A 17355-nucleotide genomic window follows, 5' to 3' on the forward strand; every position below is an offset into this window, starting at 1 on the left:
AGAAGATGATTTTTGGACTCTTTAATATGAAATTTGAAAAAGAGATTAGGTATAGAATGTGTGATCGGAAAGTAAACGAGAACTTTTTTTTCAAGAAATTCTGAATACCGAGCAAAAAGAGCAATTCAGACTGATCCATACCGATTTGTGTGGGTCGATAGCCCTAGAATCATTCCATGGTAATAGATACTTCGTCTCTTTAATTGATGATTTCTCAATGAAGACATGGATTTATTTTCTGAAGAAGAAGTCAAAAGTGTTTGAAACCCTCAATAAATTTAAAGTGATGATGGAGAAACAAACAAACAAAGTCATCAAAGTAGTTCGATCTGATAGAGAAGACAAGTTCACTACTGTTGAGTTCAACAAATACTACGAGGAACATGGGACCAAACATTTCTTGAATGCGTCATATTCTTCGCAATAAAACGGTGTAGCGGAAAAAAAGAATCGAATTATTCTTGATAGGGTTCAATCTATGTTGAAAGGAAAGAATACGCCGAAAAAGTTTTGGACAAAGGCGGTATAGTGCGCAGTCTATGTGTAAAATAGATGCCCTCATGCAAAGCTATGAGAGAAGATGCCTCAAGAGATTTGGAGTGGTATGAAGTCGAGTGTCTTTCATCTGAAAATGTTTGGTAGTGTGACCTAGCATATACCAAGTCAGTACATGGCAAAATTAGAAGATCGGAGAAAGAAGTACATATATATTAGGTATGATGAAAAATCTAAAGCATATAAATTGTTTGATATGTTCACGTGGAGGAATCATTGTCATGGAATTGGAGTAACCCGATTAAGCAAGAAACAAGCTCAAAGGTTGCTTTACCTTCGATATCAATAACCACCGAGCTTTTAAAAGATGAATTAGAGCATCAACAATCATAATGAGAAGTCTGTAGGAGATATATAACACTACAAATGAAAGTTCATATTGTCTGTCTCCTGTCCAGCTTAGTAGACTTGAATTTTAAGACATTTGTACAAGACGAGAAATGGAGATCAACTATGAAGGAAGAAATTGGGGCAATAAAACGTATAACATGGGAGTTGACCGACCATCTTGAAGGAGCTCGACCCGTTGTAGTAAAATAGGTGTACAAAAAAAGATGAGTTATAAGGGAGAGGTTAAGCGTTATAAGGCTCAACTTGTGGTGAAAGACTATAGACAAAAGGAGGAATCGACTATGATGAAGTATTTGCTCCTATCACGAGAATGGAGTCAATCCAACTTCTGATATCGTTAGCTACTCAAAACCAATGGCCAATTCTATAAATGAATGTGAAATGGAGTGATAAAAAATGAGGTGTACGTCGAGCAACCACTCGAGTACATGAAGAGAGGGGATGATAAGAAGATGTTGAGATTGAGAAATGTCCTTTATTGGCTGAAGTAGGCTCTTCGTGCTTGGAATACGAGAATTGATTGATATTTCAAGAAAAATGGGTACGAGCAATGTCCATACTAGCATACCTTAAACACAAATAAATCAAAAAAGGATATGATGGTAGTCGCTCTCTATGTCAACGACCTCATATTCACCGGAAGTAACGCAAAATTGATTAAGGAGTTCAATAAAGTAATGAATAAAGAGTTCAAGGCGACAAACTTAGGCCTGCTGAAATATTTTATTGGCCTAGAAGTGAAGAAGACAGAGGAAAGAATTTTTATATCCCAAGAGAGGTACGCACTTAAAATTTTAAAGAAGTTTACAATGGAGGACAACAACCCGGTTTCTACTCCAATGAAACCGAGCACTAAACTCTCAAAGTTAGATGGAGGAGAACCATCTGATTTTGGGAGATATCGAAGCTTAATTGGAAACCTAAAGTACCTTACAAGTATGAGACACGACCTAATGTTGAGTGGTGGATAGTAAGCATATTCATGGAGGATCCAAACTACACACATAAGAAGGCCTTGGAGATAATTATAAGATATATTCGAGGAACCCTATCACATGGTTTTTTCTATTCAAAATTGGATTACTACCGACTAGTGGGTTACACAAATAGCGATTAGTGTGGTGATGTTGATGACCGGAAAAGTACTTTGGGTTATCTATTTCTACTTGGGAATACGACTTTTACTTAGATGTCAAAGAAGCAACATATTGTAACTTTGTCGATTTACGAGGTTGAGTATGCGGTGGCTTCTTGTAGCGTGTGTCATGTAGTCTAGCTTTCAAATTTACTAAGGCATTTGAGAGTGATCCGAGAAAAATGGACTGTGATCCGAGTTGATAACAAGTTAGTGATCAAGTTGACAAAGAACTCGATTAATCACTAAATGAGAAAGCACATCGACGTCCAATTTCATTTCATCCGAGAACAAGTTAAAGAAGAAAATGTCGAGATATAACATGTTGAAAGTCGAGCTCAAGCCGCGGACGTATTGACCAAGCCACTACTGACCACACTATTAAAAAATTGTAAAAGACTAATTGAAATGAGAGATGAAAAGAGTATTTAAGTTTAAGGGGGAGATTTGTTGAAAAACATAAATTAAGAAGTTTATTTTTTTCTTAGTTTTCCTAGAATAATATTAATGGTTTTAGGCGTGAGTGAGATAACTAAGATATATGGGTGATAGACCTATTTAATAGACATCATGAGCTTATTTTGGCATTATTTTGGCATTTGAAGAGAAAAATACTTTTCCTATAAAAACTTGTAACAAATCATTTGATATAAACAAAAAGAAATATAGAGAGGTTAAAGAGAACAAAGTCCTGTCAACTTTTATTTTATTTTTCTTCTTATTACCAACAATACCAAGATTCAACTGCAATGTAATGATAATGGATACAATATTTGTTTATTATGGTGTATATAGAAGAACACGAAGATGTTTTCAACAACACTACCTTTTCACCCAAGTCCCATGTGTTGATTCAAATGGATATTGGATGATGAAGCAAGGGTTTCTAGCTAAATCGTGATAAGAGGGTGGTGGGTTCGATTCGTGGTGTAGAAATAATGAAATCGGAATTTGGATCTTCATTAGAAGATCCATATTTTGTTTGACAAATTTCAACTGGCTCCAATTAAAAATAAAGCTCCTACATAAACTTATGTTCTTAGGTTTGTTGAGTACGTCAAGAACGCACTTTGTTGATGATAAATTTGGATGTGGATGTGTTGATGGTAGTTTTGATAACGAAGTCAATTTTGTGAACAACTTTCAAGGAGTCCCAATAAGAGGTAAACCTTTAATATACGAGTGTGGATTAGGTTAAATGTGTCCTTTGAGTTGTCGTAACTGTGTGTCCTAGAATTGGTTGAATTAGTGGTTTCAAGTATTTTAATCGGGAGGATTCAAATGAGACAGTAACGAAACAACTAAGATTTTTGTTAATGCATATCTAATGTCGGATAATAGATTTGGCTTTCAAATTTCTTTAAATGTGTATCAGGTTTTGAATTCTTTGTTCATTCCCTTGTTTTGATTTTAACTTTTAAAAGATGGAATTAAGAATTTGAGGATCAAATTTTATTTGCACCAACCTATTTTAGAAAATTTTGTATTTTATAATAATTCATTTCAATGAATCTAAAAACATAAATCCTCCAAAATTTAAGTCGTTGCAAACCGCCAATACAGAAAACAAAATTTGTAAGCGATTTTTTTCAGTCAAGATCGTCAACATAATTATAGTCAACATAACTTACAACTCTATCTCTAATCATCTCAAATTGTAGTTGAACATCCATTGAACCATTCAAATAATATAAGATCCACTAAACTTCTCTATAATATTCTTTATCTGAATTTATAAGATATCCTCTAACTACACTTACTAAATATGCTAAATCTAGTCGAGTATAAACTATTATATACATAAGTGACCCAACTGCACCGGAATATGAAACTAGTGGCATATAGTCGATACCCTCATTAGACTAAGGTAACATAGTAGAAGAGAGTTTAAAGTGAGTTGCTTATAGAGAACTCATAAAACTAGTATAAAAAATGTTGAACAAATAAAGGACTTTGAAATAGACGCAACTATCACTTCTCTTGAACTCATGAGTGGTCATAAAAGAGTCGAAACTTTTATACCACTACATTGACGACTGCTTTATACCATAAAGAAATTTCTTTAAATAATAAATACAACAATCTTCTCTTAATACTGTAAATCTTTTAGGTTGATTCATATGTCTTCATCTAAAACTTGGTGTAGAAACACAGTTTTCAAATCTAATTGCCCAAGCTCCAACTATGCATCGCCACGATGCAAAGTAATGCTCAAATCAAAATATGTTTCACAACCGAATAAAACACGTCAATAAAATCAATCTTTGGAATTTGATTATAACATTTCCCATCGAGTCTTCAAGGAGGTTTAATTTCATATATGAGTTTATCTATAGTAATATGATATCATGGTGCAAACAGTGAAGTATCTAACAATTTTAGTTTAGTTAACAACATTGTCTTATGTTCAAATTCTAATTTGATCACAAACTCCACCTACTTGCTAAATTCTTGTTGAATTTTTATCTCGAGAAGGGTTATATTTTTATTCAATTTTATTGCAAGAAGATGTAAGGAGTGTAGATTTTAACATAGGTGTCTCATAAAAAATAACATGTTGAATGATAATTTTTGTTTGTTTCATGACACCCTAACTTATACCCTTTTACACCAAACTTATAGGCGATGAAAATGCACTTAATAGATCGAGTCCCCAATTTTCCTTCATCAACATAAGCATACGCTGAACAACCAAAAATTCTCAAATCAGAATTAACTAGAAGGAATATAATGCAACACTTCTTGCCGAGGTTGTTTATTAATTGTAATAGATGAGGAACGTGAAACATGTCGAAGCTACACATGACGTCCAAAATAACTTTGGTATATCAACATTAAGAAGCATAAAATTCACCTTATCCAATAAAGTCTCATTTATCATCTCTATCACACCACTCTGTTTTAAATTTTTGGACACCGTGTGATTCCTTCATTCCTACATAGAGTATTAAACTTTTTAGAACATAACTTCAAACCATTATCAGTACGCAAACGTTTAATTAGTTTTAATGTATGTTTTTCAATAATAGTCTTTCACTCCTTAAACTTATAGAATACATCACTCTTCTGATTAAAAAAATCTCTAATTTTTCTGAAAAAATCATCAATAATTGTCAGCATATAATAAGCACCTCATATAGAAGCTATTTTAGACGACCCCATGGACTAAAGTGAATATAATTAAGTGTTTCCTTAGTGTTTTGAATTTTTAGAGAACTTAACACTTTTCTATTTATCGAGAATTCAATGCTCACAAAATTTTTATTTACTAATATTCTGCCCATCAAGAAGTCTTTGCTTGCTTAACTCGGTCATGTCATTATCACTCATATGACCAAGTCGCATATGCCAAAACTTTGTGACATCATTATCAGTTAACGAGGAGGTAACAAAAACAACATTGTCTACAACTTTGATGTTTCTCAGAACATATAACATGTCATATTTTCTTTCACCTTTCATCAAGACTAGTACACCTCTACTAACCTTCATAACTCCACACTAAAAGGTGTACTTGTACCCTTTTGAATCGAGGGTACTAAGAGAAATATGATTTCTCTTTAAGTTAGGAACATGTCTTACATCATCAAGTGTTCGAACTGTTCTATCAAATATCTTGATTTTTATTGTTCTTATACCCACAACCTCACAAGATAAACTATTTCCCATCAATACAACACCTTTGGAAACTGTATCATATGTTCAAAATCAATTCTGATTGGGACACATATGATATGTACAGGCAAAATCGAATATCCAGTCATCTTATGATCCTACATCGCAAATAGAAGTAATGAGAAGAACCACTATCTTTGGCTTCAATAATACTGGTTTCGCAGAAACTTTATGTCTCCTTTTCATTCATAATATCATCCTCTTTCTTAATTTTATATTGAAACTTCCAAAACTCATATTTTATGTGGTTTGCTTTCTTGCAATTATTTCAATTCTACCAATGTTTTATTGACTTTGATCTATCTCTCTAATCACTATTTGAACATTTTTATTGGGTCTTCCTCGAGCAATAAGATCCTCTACCGGACCATCAAAATGACTAACAAGATATTTCATCTTTTTCTTAGAGAATAATGATCATAAACATTATTAGTTTTGATAACATCACGACCAAATAAAATAGTATCACGAAACGCGATGTACAATGGGGCAACTAACAAAGTAGAATCAAAGTTAAATCTCCATACTCATACTTGCATTCCAAGGTTTTCAAATCAATATTTGTTTTTTAAATGCTGATAAATGCTCTGGTAGAGACGTGTCTTTTGTCATACGATGAAAATATAATTGTTGTTTTATATGCAGTTTAATTACTAGTAAAACTTATTGTCATACATAGTTTTTCTAGCTTCAATCATAACCCAACAACACTCGTCTACTTCAGAACATCTTATAGAATATTGTTTGATAGATGAAGATGTATGTGAGACATAACATTGTGATCCTTCCTCTTTTTCTCTTCTATTGTCTACGAACTGGGCATCTTATCAAATCCTAATAGAGTTTTGTCCAAATCTATCTAAGCGAGTAGCTTGCATCTTTACCTGCAATAGAAAATCTAGTGTTGTGATCTAATAACATAATATCGTACTTCATACTCGGCATCTCCGAAAAATAAATATAGTCTCAAAATAAAAAAAAATCAAGGCTCTGAAACTAATTGTTGAAAAATGGATATATATGGATCTGAGACTAATCAAGATAAATAAGATGCGAGTAATAATAAAGAAATTATATAAATAACACAAGATTTATGTAGAAACTCAAAACAGAAAAAATCATGGGCAGAGTAGAAAACTTTTCATTGTGTTGTCAATATAATATTACAACTTATAGAAAGAAAGGGAAAATTATTGATGTGTTGTTTTATAAAACCCTAACTAAGACCATATATTTATATGTCGCATAATTGGACTTAGTGGGCCCAAATATCAAACAATTATCGCACAATAAGCCTATGTTTAAGTGTTGGGCAAAAACATATATGGGTCACCCTAATCTAACAATGATGATAGAGAAGGTTTAACTGGAAAAATCGGTGGAGGCAATCCTTCAACAAATTAATCTTCTTAAAAATCTTCGAGTTTTTAATTAACGCTATTTTTTTTGTTAGTTAGTGAGCATTTTAGCTTATATTTTCATTATTTTTCTCAAATGATTAATCCCTTATATTTGGTACCACTTTGGGCATTCAAATTTTTGTATTGAGTTTGTCGTTAAACTTAAACGATTTTCATATATATCCTATCGTATAAACCTTTTTAAAAAAGGAAAAAAAAAACTAATACGTTGGGTAAATAACTATCAACATTAACAAATGTATGCCTTTACACCAAAGTGATATAATGACGATATTTATTTATCGTCGACAAAACCATACGAACCTGCATTCAAATCATTCCCGTACTTATGGCTTTAATGACTATTTATTTACCGACTTAGAGAGTTAAATTAATTGTAAAAAATATTTGAAATTAAAAAAAGAAACATGTCCGCGATTCTAATATCTTCTTTGTTTTTCATTAAGAGAAAGAATGACTTGGGTAAAGGAGAAATACGCCAACCATCGATTTGAAACCTTTAATCGAGGTAATCCAAAATCCAACTATAATTTTTCATTCTATGGCCTAGTCCAGTATAGGATTATTGAAATAATATATTGAATATTAATCTTGTTAGGTATAAATTTTGAAAAAATAATATTTTTGTTAAAATATTTAAACAAAAACATTTTCTAATTTATTTCATGAGAAAGTAACTAGCAATAACCTAAACAGTCATATCCGACGTCCAACGTTAAAGCCCGACCATCTCATGTAATGTTAAAACCCGCTATATATCTTTAATTTGTTATTCATATTTAGATATAGAACAATGCATGCATGCATTCTAGGTTTTCTAAAATATGCATCCTATTTATAGCATAAATCACAAGGTCAAAATTAAGGAAGGTTTGCGTGAAACAAGGATAAACCTCCAATTTAGGTGCATTACATTTATAACATTTTGTAAATTAAGATGTTTTACGTTTCGGTCAGCTCTTGGTGGAAATTAAGTCAAAAATATCCTTCTCATTTTGTTCCAAAAAGAAAAACCATTTCTTCCAAACCAAAGGTACATACCTAATATTCAACACAAATATTAACCGAATGCAAAATGGCACAATTACCTCCATCGTCGACGGCTCGGAAAGTGATGGTGGTGGCGGATCCAACGCGAGAGTCGTCGGCAGCTCTCCAATACGCTCTTTCTCATGTTTTGGTCGAGGATGATACGTTAATTTTGTTGCACCTCGATGGTCCTACAATGTGGAAGAATCCACTTGTTACGCTTTTCAAAAGATCGTCCTCCACGTCCGCAGCCGGTTCGCTTGTGGCAGCCACCTCTCTTGTGATGGAAATTGGTAAGGTAGGAGGAGGAAAAGGAGGGGGGAGAGGAGGAGGAGGAGGAGGCGGCGGAGGTGGAGGTGGAAGTGGAGGTACTGGAGGTGGAGGTGGAGGTGGAGGTGGAGGTGGAGGTGGAGGTGGAGGTGGAGGTGGAGGTGGTGGAGGTGGTGGAGGAGGAGGAGAAGGAGATGGAGAAGTCGATTTCATTGACGCGTTAAAACATGTATGCGAGAAGGCTCAACCGAAACTCAAAGTGCAAGTCGAGAAAATTGTGTTGATGGATCCGAGAGATAAACCTAACTTAATCCTTCACTATAGCACATATCATTCGGTAGATCTACTTGTCATCGGGCAAAGGAGAGGTCTATCTAATGCTATATTAGGGTAAGCTTAATTAAAACTTTCAAATTAGAACACTCCTATATATTGAAAAAAAATATTGTTTTTTTTTTTTCAGGCAAAGAAAAAATGGATCATTCAGAGGGACAGGAGGAATAGACACAGCAGAATATTTAATTGAAAATAGCAGATGCAATTGTGTTGCAGTTCAAAGGAAAGGCCAGAATGGCTTTATTCTCAACACAAAAACCCATAGAAATTTTTGGCTCTTGGCATAAATAGATTATTAAGTTGAGGAGTTATTTTGTAAATACTTGTGGAAGTCAAGGGCTTATGCTGAAATGGAGATGAGACTAGTCAAATTTGCTTCATTTTACTAATTGTTTTTCTTATATTTTCAATTCTTTGATATTGAAAAGAAAAATAGATTAATAAGCAAGTGTGGTTTTTGCCCAACCATTTACAAGATGAAATTAACTTTGATTAGTTGTTGGTTGTCTTTTATATATGCATATAAGAGTGTTATTATTTATTAATATTAATAGAGTTATCACAAAAATTTTAGAATCTCCAATCATAAAAACCCCATGTGTTTCCTTTCACAAATTCTAAAATTTTTAAAAAATAATATTTATTGATTTGTCCCTTCCCTGTAAACACGAAACATATAAAATAGAATCGAGAAAGAATCCCAAATTCATAAAACATGTTAACCTTCTCTCTTTTTTGAGTCCTAATCAATTGAAAAACTCCATATCCAAATAGTTTTAGGATAGTTAAAATGTTAATAGTGGAAATAAATCTCGAATTTATTTTTTACTTTAAAAACACCATAAGCAAAAAAAAATAATAATTGCAAGTCTAAAGAAATGATCGGCCACACCGAATCGACTAACTTTTCGCTTAACAAAGAGTCGTGATAAGGTAAAAACATTCTCAATAAACTTGAAAATAAAATTGATCAAAAATCATTAATAAGTTTGTCAAAGTGATTTTTCTTGTCTTTGAATTCCTCACATTTATAGAGTCCATCTCAATTAGAAAAGTTATTTCTATAACGAAACCACTTATAGCGATAACAACAAGAAGTCGATACCAGCATCTCTGATGTCTTGGGTCTGAGCCCGTCAGACGATAAGTTCTGTGTCTGATTAAATAGTTAAGTGTATTAACGGATTATGCACTTAAGCCGCAGAGATTAATCGCACTCCAATAGAGAAGCGGACCCAACCTTCTCAAAATAAATAAATAAAAACTAAGTTTTGAGTTAACAATCCAACTTAAAATGACTTCGCCCATTTCACAAATATCGGGGAACTGGCCTCATACATGATTATGTATTCACAATTTCATTAATGGTATTTCTTATGTATTTTTGCCTAACTAATCTTGTAACAAATTTAATCAGATTATTATTACTTTTTTTTAGAGGAATGACTCAGCGAAAGGGACAACGAAAATAAGACCACGAATCTGACGTGGCCTGCCTCGTTGCCCCACGTCCCGAAACACTCATTTCGAGATCAATTTTTTTTTGTCCCCAAATGATCGTTTCAAGACATTTTCATTTTTCTATCTTCTACTCATGTGCGTTTCGGGACCAGAAATAAGAATTTCAAAACATTTTTAAAATTTCTCTTTCCTACTAACGTAAAATTCCATGTTAATTCGTGGACTTACTTCCTCTCATATTTTAATTGATTTAACTAAGTTTATCATTTTTCTTTTTTCTAACCATTAAAAAGGCATGTAATTAGTGAAAACCTAAATATAGTAAGCAACCCGAATAATGAATCCGACCCGAATAAAATAACAGGCTTTAGATTAAACCCAATTCAAGGCCCAATAAAAGCAAATGAAACCCTCGCGATTTCTTCTTCTTCTTCCCGTTCTTACCTCTTTCCTTCTTCCTTTCCCTCTCCAATGGCGTCTCAGGGCGGGAAGAAACGACTCTCAATCAGCAGATCCAGCAGTAGCGATAGCGAAGGCGGAATCCTTTCTAGGGTTTCAAGCGCTGTTTCCCAATCTCCAATTGTCTACCGTGGAAAGCAAGCAGCTTCGGACGCCGGTTACGTCGCCAAGCGTCTCCTAATGAGCACCGGAAAAGCTGCGTGGATCGCCGGAACGACCTTCCTTATCTTGATCGTGCCTCTCATTATCGAGATGGACCGCGAACAGCAGCTCAACGAACTCGATTTGCAACAGGCCAGTCTCCTTGGTACTCCAGGTCCACCAAAGTGATTACTTTTATTCAAATGCAGATTGGGTTCTTTCAATTTGAGGTATGAGGCCTGTCACCCATGTGATTCTTGGTTTAGGGTTTATGATATATGTTAATGAAAAGTAATACTATTGAGGGCTTGCGTTGAGGTTTGTTGTTTTCATTTTCTGAAATAAGGATAATATGTTGTTAGTGCAGGTTTTTACTTTGCCTAAAATGTATTCGAATTTCTTAGTTTCTTTAATTGCTGAATTTGTTTTCCCTTTACAATATATGAATAGTAAGTTGCATTGCTGACTATTGATTGATCTTCATGCTATAACAAACAAAAAGTCTGTAATTGGGCAATGATTTTTTCTTGTTTATCTGATGAAGTTTTTGAAATTGAGAATAGATCCTGTTTCTTCTTAGTTGTTTTGTTTCAATTGTATGTTAATGGTGGGTGAATCATCATCCTTTTTTGAGAAATTTGTGTGAAAGATTGTTTCTAAATGATTTTATTGAGTGTAAAACCATAGGGGTATTGTTTCTTTTTCACCTTCTAATTAGGGCTTTCCCTGAAAATGTTGAATCTGGTTGCAATTTCATGAACTGTTATCATCTGATGTTATTTCCTTGTGCTATGCTTGACTGATCTTGAAATTGAGTTCATCTTCAAGAATGTAAACAACTAGAAAGACTTTTCAGTAAAGAAACTCCTCTTTTCAATAGTATGCAAAGAAAATACCCGAGAAAAAATAGTCGTATGAGAAATCAGAGAACTCAAACTTCCTTCGAGTCATCTTTTGATTGTTTTCACCAAATTTTAATTCAACTATAGCTCTATGACTGTTTGATTCTGCTAGTCAAGTACAGTTTAGAAGTTATTGTGTGATTATGTCATGATCATTGGACAAGATCTATTTATTCTGATAGAAGTTTATTTTGCTTTCTCAATTTGCATGAACTTTTTAAAATGAATCAAATTACTACCCTTAAGTTTTTGTTATGTTCTTAAGTTATCTGTACACAAATTTAATAACTTTATGAAGCAAAATGAGCTCACAGCATTAGTCGTGGCTTGGTATCTTTAACTTTTGTATACATTCGATACATGTGACATGTAACAGGCATGTCAAGTCACATGTATTGTTCCAATATTTTTCTTATCCATATCCAGCCGATGCTTATGCACATGAATTATGCATCAGAAAGGAAAGACAGACTTAGACAGTGTGTTGAATGGTGCAAGAATATTGCATGAAAGTTGACTCAACTCAGTTGAGAAAATGGGCATATATGTAATTCTCTTTGAAAGAGAGGACAAGGAAGAAAAGGAAAAGCAAGATGAATCTTGGAATGTAATAAAGCTTGCACTTTGATCGGCCCTCAAACACATTAAAAGACAAAAGGAATAGTTCTTAATCCCCAATGAAAAATCTCTTTCCCAAAAGCTAAGTATTATTTCCTCATTTTTGTTTGTTACATGCTTCAAGTCCTCCACCAACCCAAAAAAAATTACAATACTATTTTATCTATTCATGCAACTAGCAATAGCTATAAGTTTTGTGGATTTTCTCGATTATTTAGTTGCTTTGTTGGTAGAAATAGGAGATGTCGGTCTTTATGTGATAGGTGGGACTATTTTGGTCCTTTTTCAATAGTTTAAAGCCTTGTATTAGATCCAAATTGTGGATGGAGACACATTTTGATAGAGTATTAGGGTTTGTTGCACAAGAACAAACACATCAAAAATAAACAACTAAGGGGCCACACAACATTTACACTCAAAAGGCAAAAAGAGTAGTGCATTATAAGGGCTATCAAAACCATCTTGCACCAACATAACCGACACAATCGAGCCTCGCAAAACTTGAAACTGAAGCAGGCATCACCAGCAGCCCCTTACCATGTACTACACAATGAGCTATCAGAAAAGTAAATGAGAATTTGACTTCTCAACCATGTGGAGAAAAGGACAGGCTAACAATATTGATACCATTTGTCATTTTATTGGATACACTCAACAGTCTAGATAATTTAGCTATACATTATACTAGATTAAATATTAATTGATAAAATATATGAGTTGATTAGGCTAGATTAGATATTCAATTTGTAAATTCTATGAGGTATATTACTACATTTTTATTATTTTTAAATGAGAACTAAGCATATTAACATGTCATTACAAAAAAAAGTATAAATCTTTATTCATTATTAATAAAAGGAATTTTTTTTTTCAAAATATAAGTTTTTCCCTAGAGAAGAAAGAAGACCGTGCTTCAACAAAGTCACGTGTAACTCACTACTATTCAATTTAGAATCTACTTTCAGAATTAAAACTTGAATATTTGTATAAAAATATGAGGGAGGAAATGTGTAAAGTCACTCTCAAATTAGTTATTGAAGTTCTATTTTTTATGCTTACGTGATTCAAGTAGCGTATATAATTGTGAGAGGGTCAAGGGAGTAAAAGGGTCATCGGTCTTCAATCGGCTTTCTCAGCACCCCTACGGTCACCTCATGAGAAGAGTCCGAGTTTAAGGAGGTTATGTGTTGTACTATTTATGTCATTAATGGTAGATGGAGAGCTCCAAAAAGGGGTTGGTTCTCGACTAGACTCCGTTCCAAAACCAAATGAGAGAGAGGTCTCTGGTAGACACAACTTAGGCAACAAACTAGGTCCTGAGTGGTGCATTCGAAAACTCGTGTGATCTAAGCTCAAACATTTGCAGTAGTGGTAGGCGTCAAAAGGCGGACTGTTTGGGTAGACTAGAGAAATACAATTCATTTTATACCCAAATCTTTTGAATTTCAAACATTGGAGCGTGCCCCAGAGTTATAGTTATCTCAACGAAAAAAGAAGAACAATTGAGGTAGACTTAAACTAATTAAAGCTATTATGTCAGGATTTTCAGACGTTGTCTTGGAACTGAGGGCGTCTCAGACCTAATTAGGGCATGGCGTATTTTAGTATGGCTTTAATTCTTGAGAAAGATATGTTACTCTATGTAACAAATTTAAAACAACATATATCATGCCAATTTATAAGTGTGTTAAATCCTTAGTCGAGGAATGAATCCGACAACTTGTTTGTCGGTTAATATTAATAATCCACATGTTGTTGCACCCAAACACATCATAAGACCCCACGTAGATATGGAGAGTATATTGTTTTTATTGTTTGAAATGCTAATAAATATGTGAAATCATAATCTTTTTAGTTGAACGGGTAATGATCTTGGGGAATTTATTGAGTTCGATGAGATCACTCAATTATTGTAGGAGACCGATCAGGTTAGAATAAGTGTGCATCACTCCAATTCACATATTCGTTACCCAAAGTTTATATGTGTTGATAATGGAACACAAGTGTATAAAGTGATGATATGGCCGTTTATTGTCATGTCTCCTTCATCAGGAACAAACACATCAAATCCGCTTATGCTGGAGTCATCGACTTCATTTAGGCAAACAAGAGAATATGTGATAACTCCAATTTATGTTGATCGGATCTATATGGATGGCCTTGTGGATACTGAAATGCTAGTTGTTGAGATGATAAATTTGGAGAGATTTGATATGGGCAGGTGGGTTGTCGTGCAAGCTGGAGAGGGAATAAATGAGTCAATAGATTTTTGTGAGGCTGACATAGAGTATTCGTCTTCACAACATTCAGGTGATGATGCCACTTAAGGTATCAAAAAAAAGGAGTGCATGCAAGTGATTTCTAGGGACCAAGAAGGGTCCCCATTTTACATTGTCGAGTCTGATTTGAACGTAATTTCGGACGACTCTACTCTAGTCACAAGATCGTGTAAAATATTACCGATGGTGTAGTATCAAATGTTGAGGTCATCGACCCATCTTATTTCGGATTTGTTATCTGAACAATAAACGATTGATTAAGTAAAAATGGATGTTGGTCATATGTGGAAGATATAATCAAGCAATTCATATTATATTCCTTTATTCTAAAATTAAAAATAATGAATTATCAATTTTCATTCACGATGTATCCGATGAGAAATTAGTGAATTATGAGCCAGATTATGATATTCCGATTATTTTATGGTGGACTATCTAGTTGGAAAGAAATCATCGAACTTTATATGATCGTAGTCGTCTGATTCGTATCATTCATAATTCTATTATTATAATGCTTTTTAATATTCGTTCCGAAAATTCGATGGAGTTGGTTGGAGAGTTATTCGTTTTTTTATCTATAAACTCGATAACTTTTGAATAACGTGTTTGTATTATTTTTCATGTTTTGTGACTTTTATTTATTTTTATTATTTTCTAATATCATTTTTTTTTGTTACGTGCTTAAACGATTATTATCATTTTTAATATAAATAAAAAAATAATAATTTAGAACCAATACCATTACCAAATATTTGAACGATTTCTTAACTTTTAATTTATTAAAAACATGAATATAATCCAGCCCCCTTTTTTTTTATGTTTTCTTTGGATGTTTTGGTGGGGATCTCTCTTGTTTTATGAAAGATTTGTGGTTTTGAGTAGGTCAAATTTAAACACGAAACTCCCAATCTATGAATTGTCTAATCTAATCCAATGTTTGATTTTTGGGTGGATATGTTCGTCAACTAAGTATTCTAAAAATAAAGGATGTAGTTGAAGATAATCTTCTGGTCGAATGATTGATTTTCTAGTAATCATCTCTAGGGTTGACTAAACCACTATGATTAGTCATTTCATTATCCAAATCAGAATATTTATATATATTTCTAAGTGACGTCTTCTTCTATGTTTTACGTGTTAAGCTCTAATTATGCTTCCAATGTCAATTTTTTCTAGGCTTGTTTGAATTGTTTTTTTTTAATTACATGTTTCTGATATTGGCAAAAAATTCTGGGTTGGATCAATCAATGGAACAAGCTCGGGGAGCAGAGAGTTCGTTTTGTTTTTCATATTTAATTAATTCTTAATTAGTTGTTTTCAATGTTAAATATGCCTCTCTTTTTTTAATAATACAATTGTTGTATTTTTGTTTTCAAGTTACATGGATTTGGACATTTGATACCCTACAACATTATAATCCATTTTGGCTATTTTCAAACTGAGATTGAAGTTGGTATATGTAACATCTTCAAATACTAATAAAATTAAATAAATATATGATATTAATTGTATATTTATTTATCTTTATATTATATAATTTTATCAACATTGGTTTTTGTTCTTTTTCGAAATGCGATTAATTCCCGCGAGTTAAGCACATAACCCGCAAATACACTTAACAAACTAATCAAGCGAACAGAACTTGTCGTCTGACGGGCTCAAATACATGAACTCTTAAGGAACTCTTATTGTCGTTAAGTTTAAAGAGGAGATCCCTATACATTATCTTGTTTGTTGTACATTTATTTTTGTTTGAATTTATACCCTAAATATTTAAAATCATTTAAAATGTTATAAAATTATTATTTTGTGTTGAAAAATATGCACAAATTCCTTTTATACGTGAGGTGTGTCCATTTTATTCTCTAAGTCCTATTGTCGGTAAACTTCCACATTCGTCTTGAGATTACTCCTTTAACTTCATTTTTAAAAGATGACGCATCTAGTATGTTTCATTTTTAGACAAAGATGTTGTAGACTAAGGCGACAATGATCAGTGGCGGACCCAGAAATATTTTCTCGGGGGGGCCAAATACATAATAAAGTAGCATTTTTTGGCTATCAAATAAATGCATTTTTTAATTAAAATTTTACTCGATAATTACATAAAAATACTAATAAGCACAATTACTAAATTATTCTTATCCATGAGTCGGTACAAAAGAAGACAAATATCTTCATTACGTTGATTATACCAATCAATCAATTCAAGAAAATTTCCTTTATTTGATGAACTACTTGACTCATCATGTCCTCGAAAAGGTAATCCTTGCCTCAGTAGAAAGCGTGTTACATCAAATATTGTCGTTAAACATGTGTGATAATTTATTTCTATATCACGACCATGTGTACGTAAAACGTTTCTCACGTTATGTCTTTGATCTTAAAATGATTCAAATTGAATTCTAGCTTCATTATGACAACTATTTGAAGTTCTCATATGACGATTGAATCTTTCTAATACTCTTTTCCAATTTTTGTACTCATCTCCTATAAATGTATCATCTACGTTTTCTCTATTTAAAGGTTTGAAAAGATAACACCAAAAACAAAATGATGCATCTTTTGATATGCTATATTCTAACCATGTATATTTGTAACATTAGACTCATTAGTAAACTCATTAATTAATTGAGAAGACTCATGTTGGTCATGTGATGTAGAAGTACAAATTCGTTTATAGAACATCTTCATTATTCTATATCCTACATAAAATAAATGAT

General features: G+C 33.0%; 2 protein-coding genes across 2 annotated transcripts; both read left to right on the plus strand.

Moving 5' to 3' along the window:
- Positions 1-8212: 8212 nt before the first annotated feature.
- On the plus strand, positions 8213-8940 carry LOC124912859 (serine, glycine and glutamine-rich protein-like). The gene is made up of 2 exons (XM_047453498.1): positions 8213-8561; positions 8900-8940. Exons 1-2 carry the CDS (start codon positions 8213-8215, stop codon positions 8938-8940), a joined length of 390 nt encoding a protein of 129 aa, XP_047309454.1.
- Positions 8941-10651: 1711 nt separating this feature from the next.
- On the plus strand, positions 10652-11238 carry LOC124912038 (mitochondrial import receptor subunit TOM9-2-like). The gene has a single exon (XM_047452593.1). It carries the CDS (start codon positions 10705-10707, stop codon positions 11020-11022), a length of 318 nt encoding a protein of 105 aa, XP_047308549.1. The 5' UTR covers positions 10652-10704; the 3' UTR covers positions 11023-11238.
- The last annotated feature ends 6117 nt before the right edge of the window (positions 11239-17355 follow it).

The sequence above is a fragment of the Impatiens glandulifera genome, chromosome 8 (genome assembly GCF_907164915.1).
Source record: "Impatiens glandulifera chromosome 8, dImpGla2.1, whole genome shotgun sequence".
Taxonomy (NCBI): Eukaryota; Viridiplantae; Streptophyta; class Magnoliopsida; order Ericales; family Balsaminaceae; genus Impatiens; species Impatiens glandulifera.

What these genes read in the sequence shown, in the direction of transcription:
- LOC124912038 (XM_047452593.1), top strand. Translation starts at nt 10,705, where the DNA reads ATGGCGTCTCAGGGCGGGAAGAAACGACTCTCAATCAGCAGATCCAGC.
- LOC124912859 (XM_047453498.1), top strand. Translation starts at nt 8,213, where the DNA reads ATGGCACAATTACCTCCATCGTCGACGGCTCGGAAAGTGATGGTGGTG. An exon ending in AGGTGGAGGTGGAGGTGGAG is followed by an intron (nt 8,562 to 8,899) that starts GTGGAGGTGGAG and finishes TTTTTTTTTCAG; the next exon opens with GCAAAGAAAAAATGGATCAT.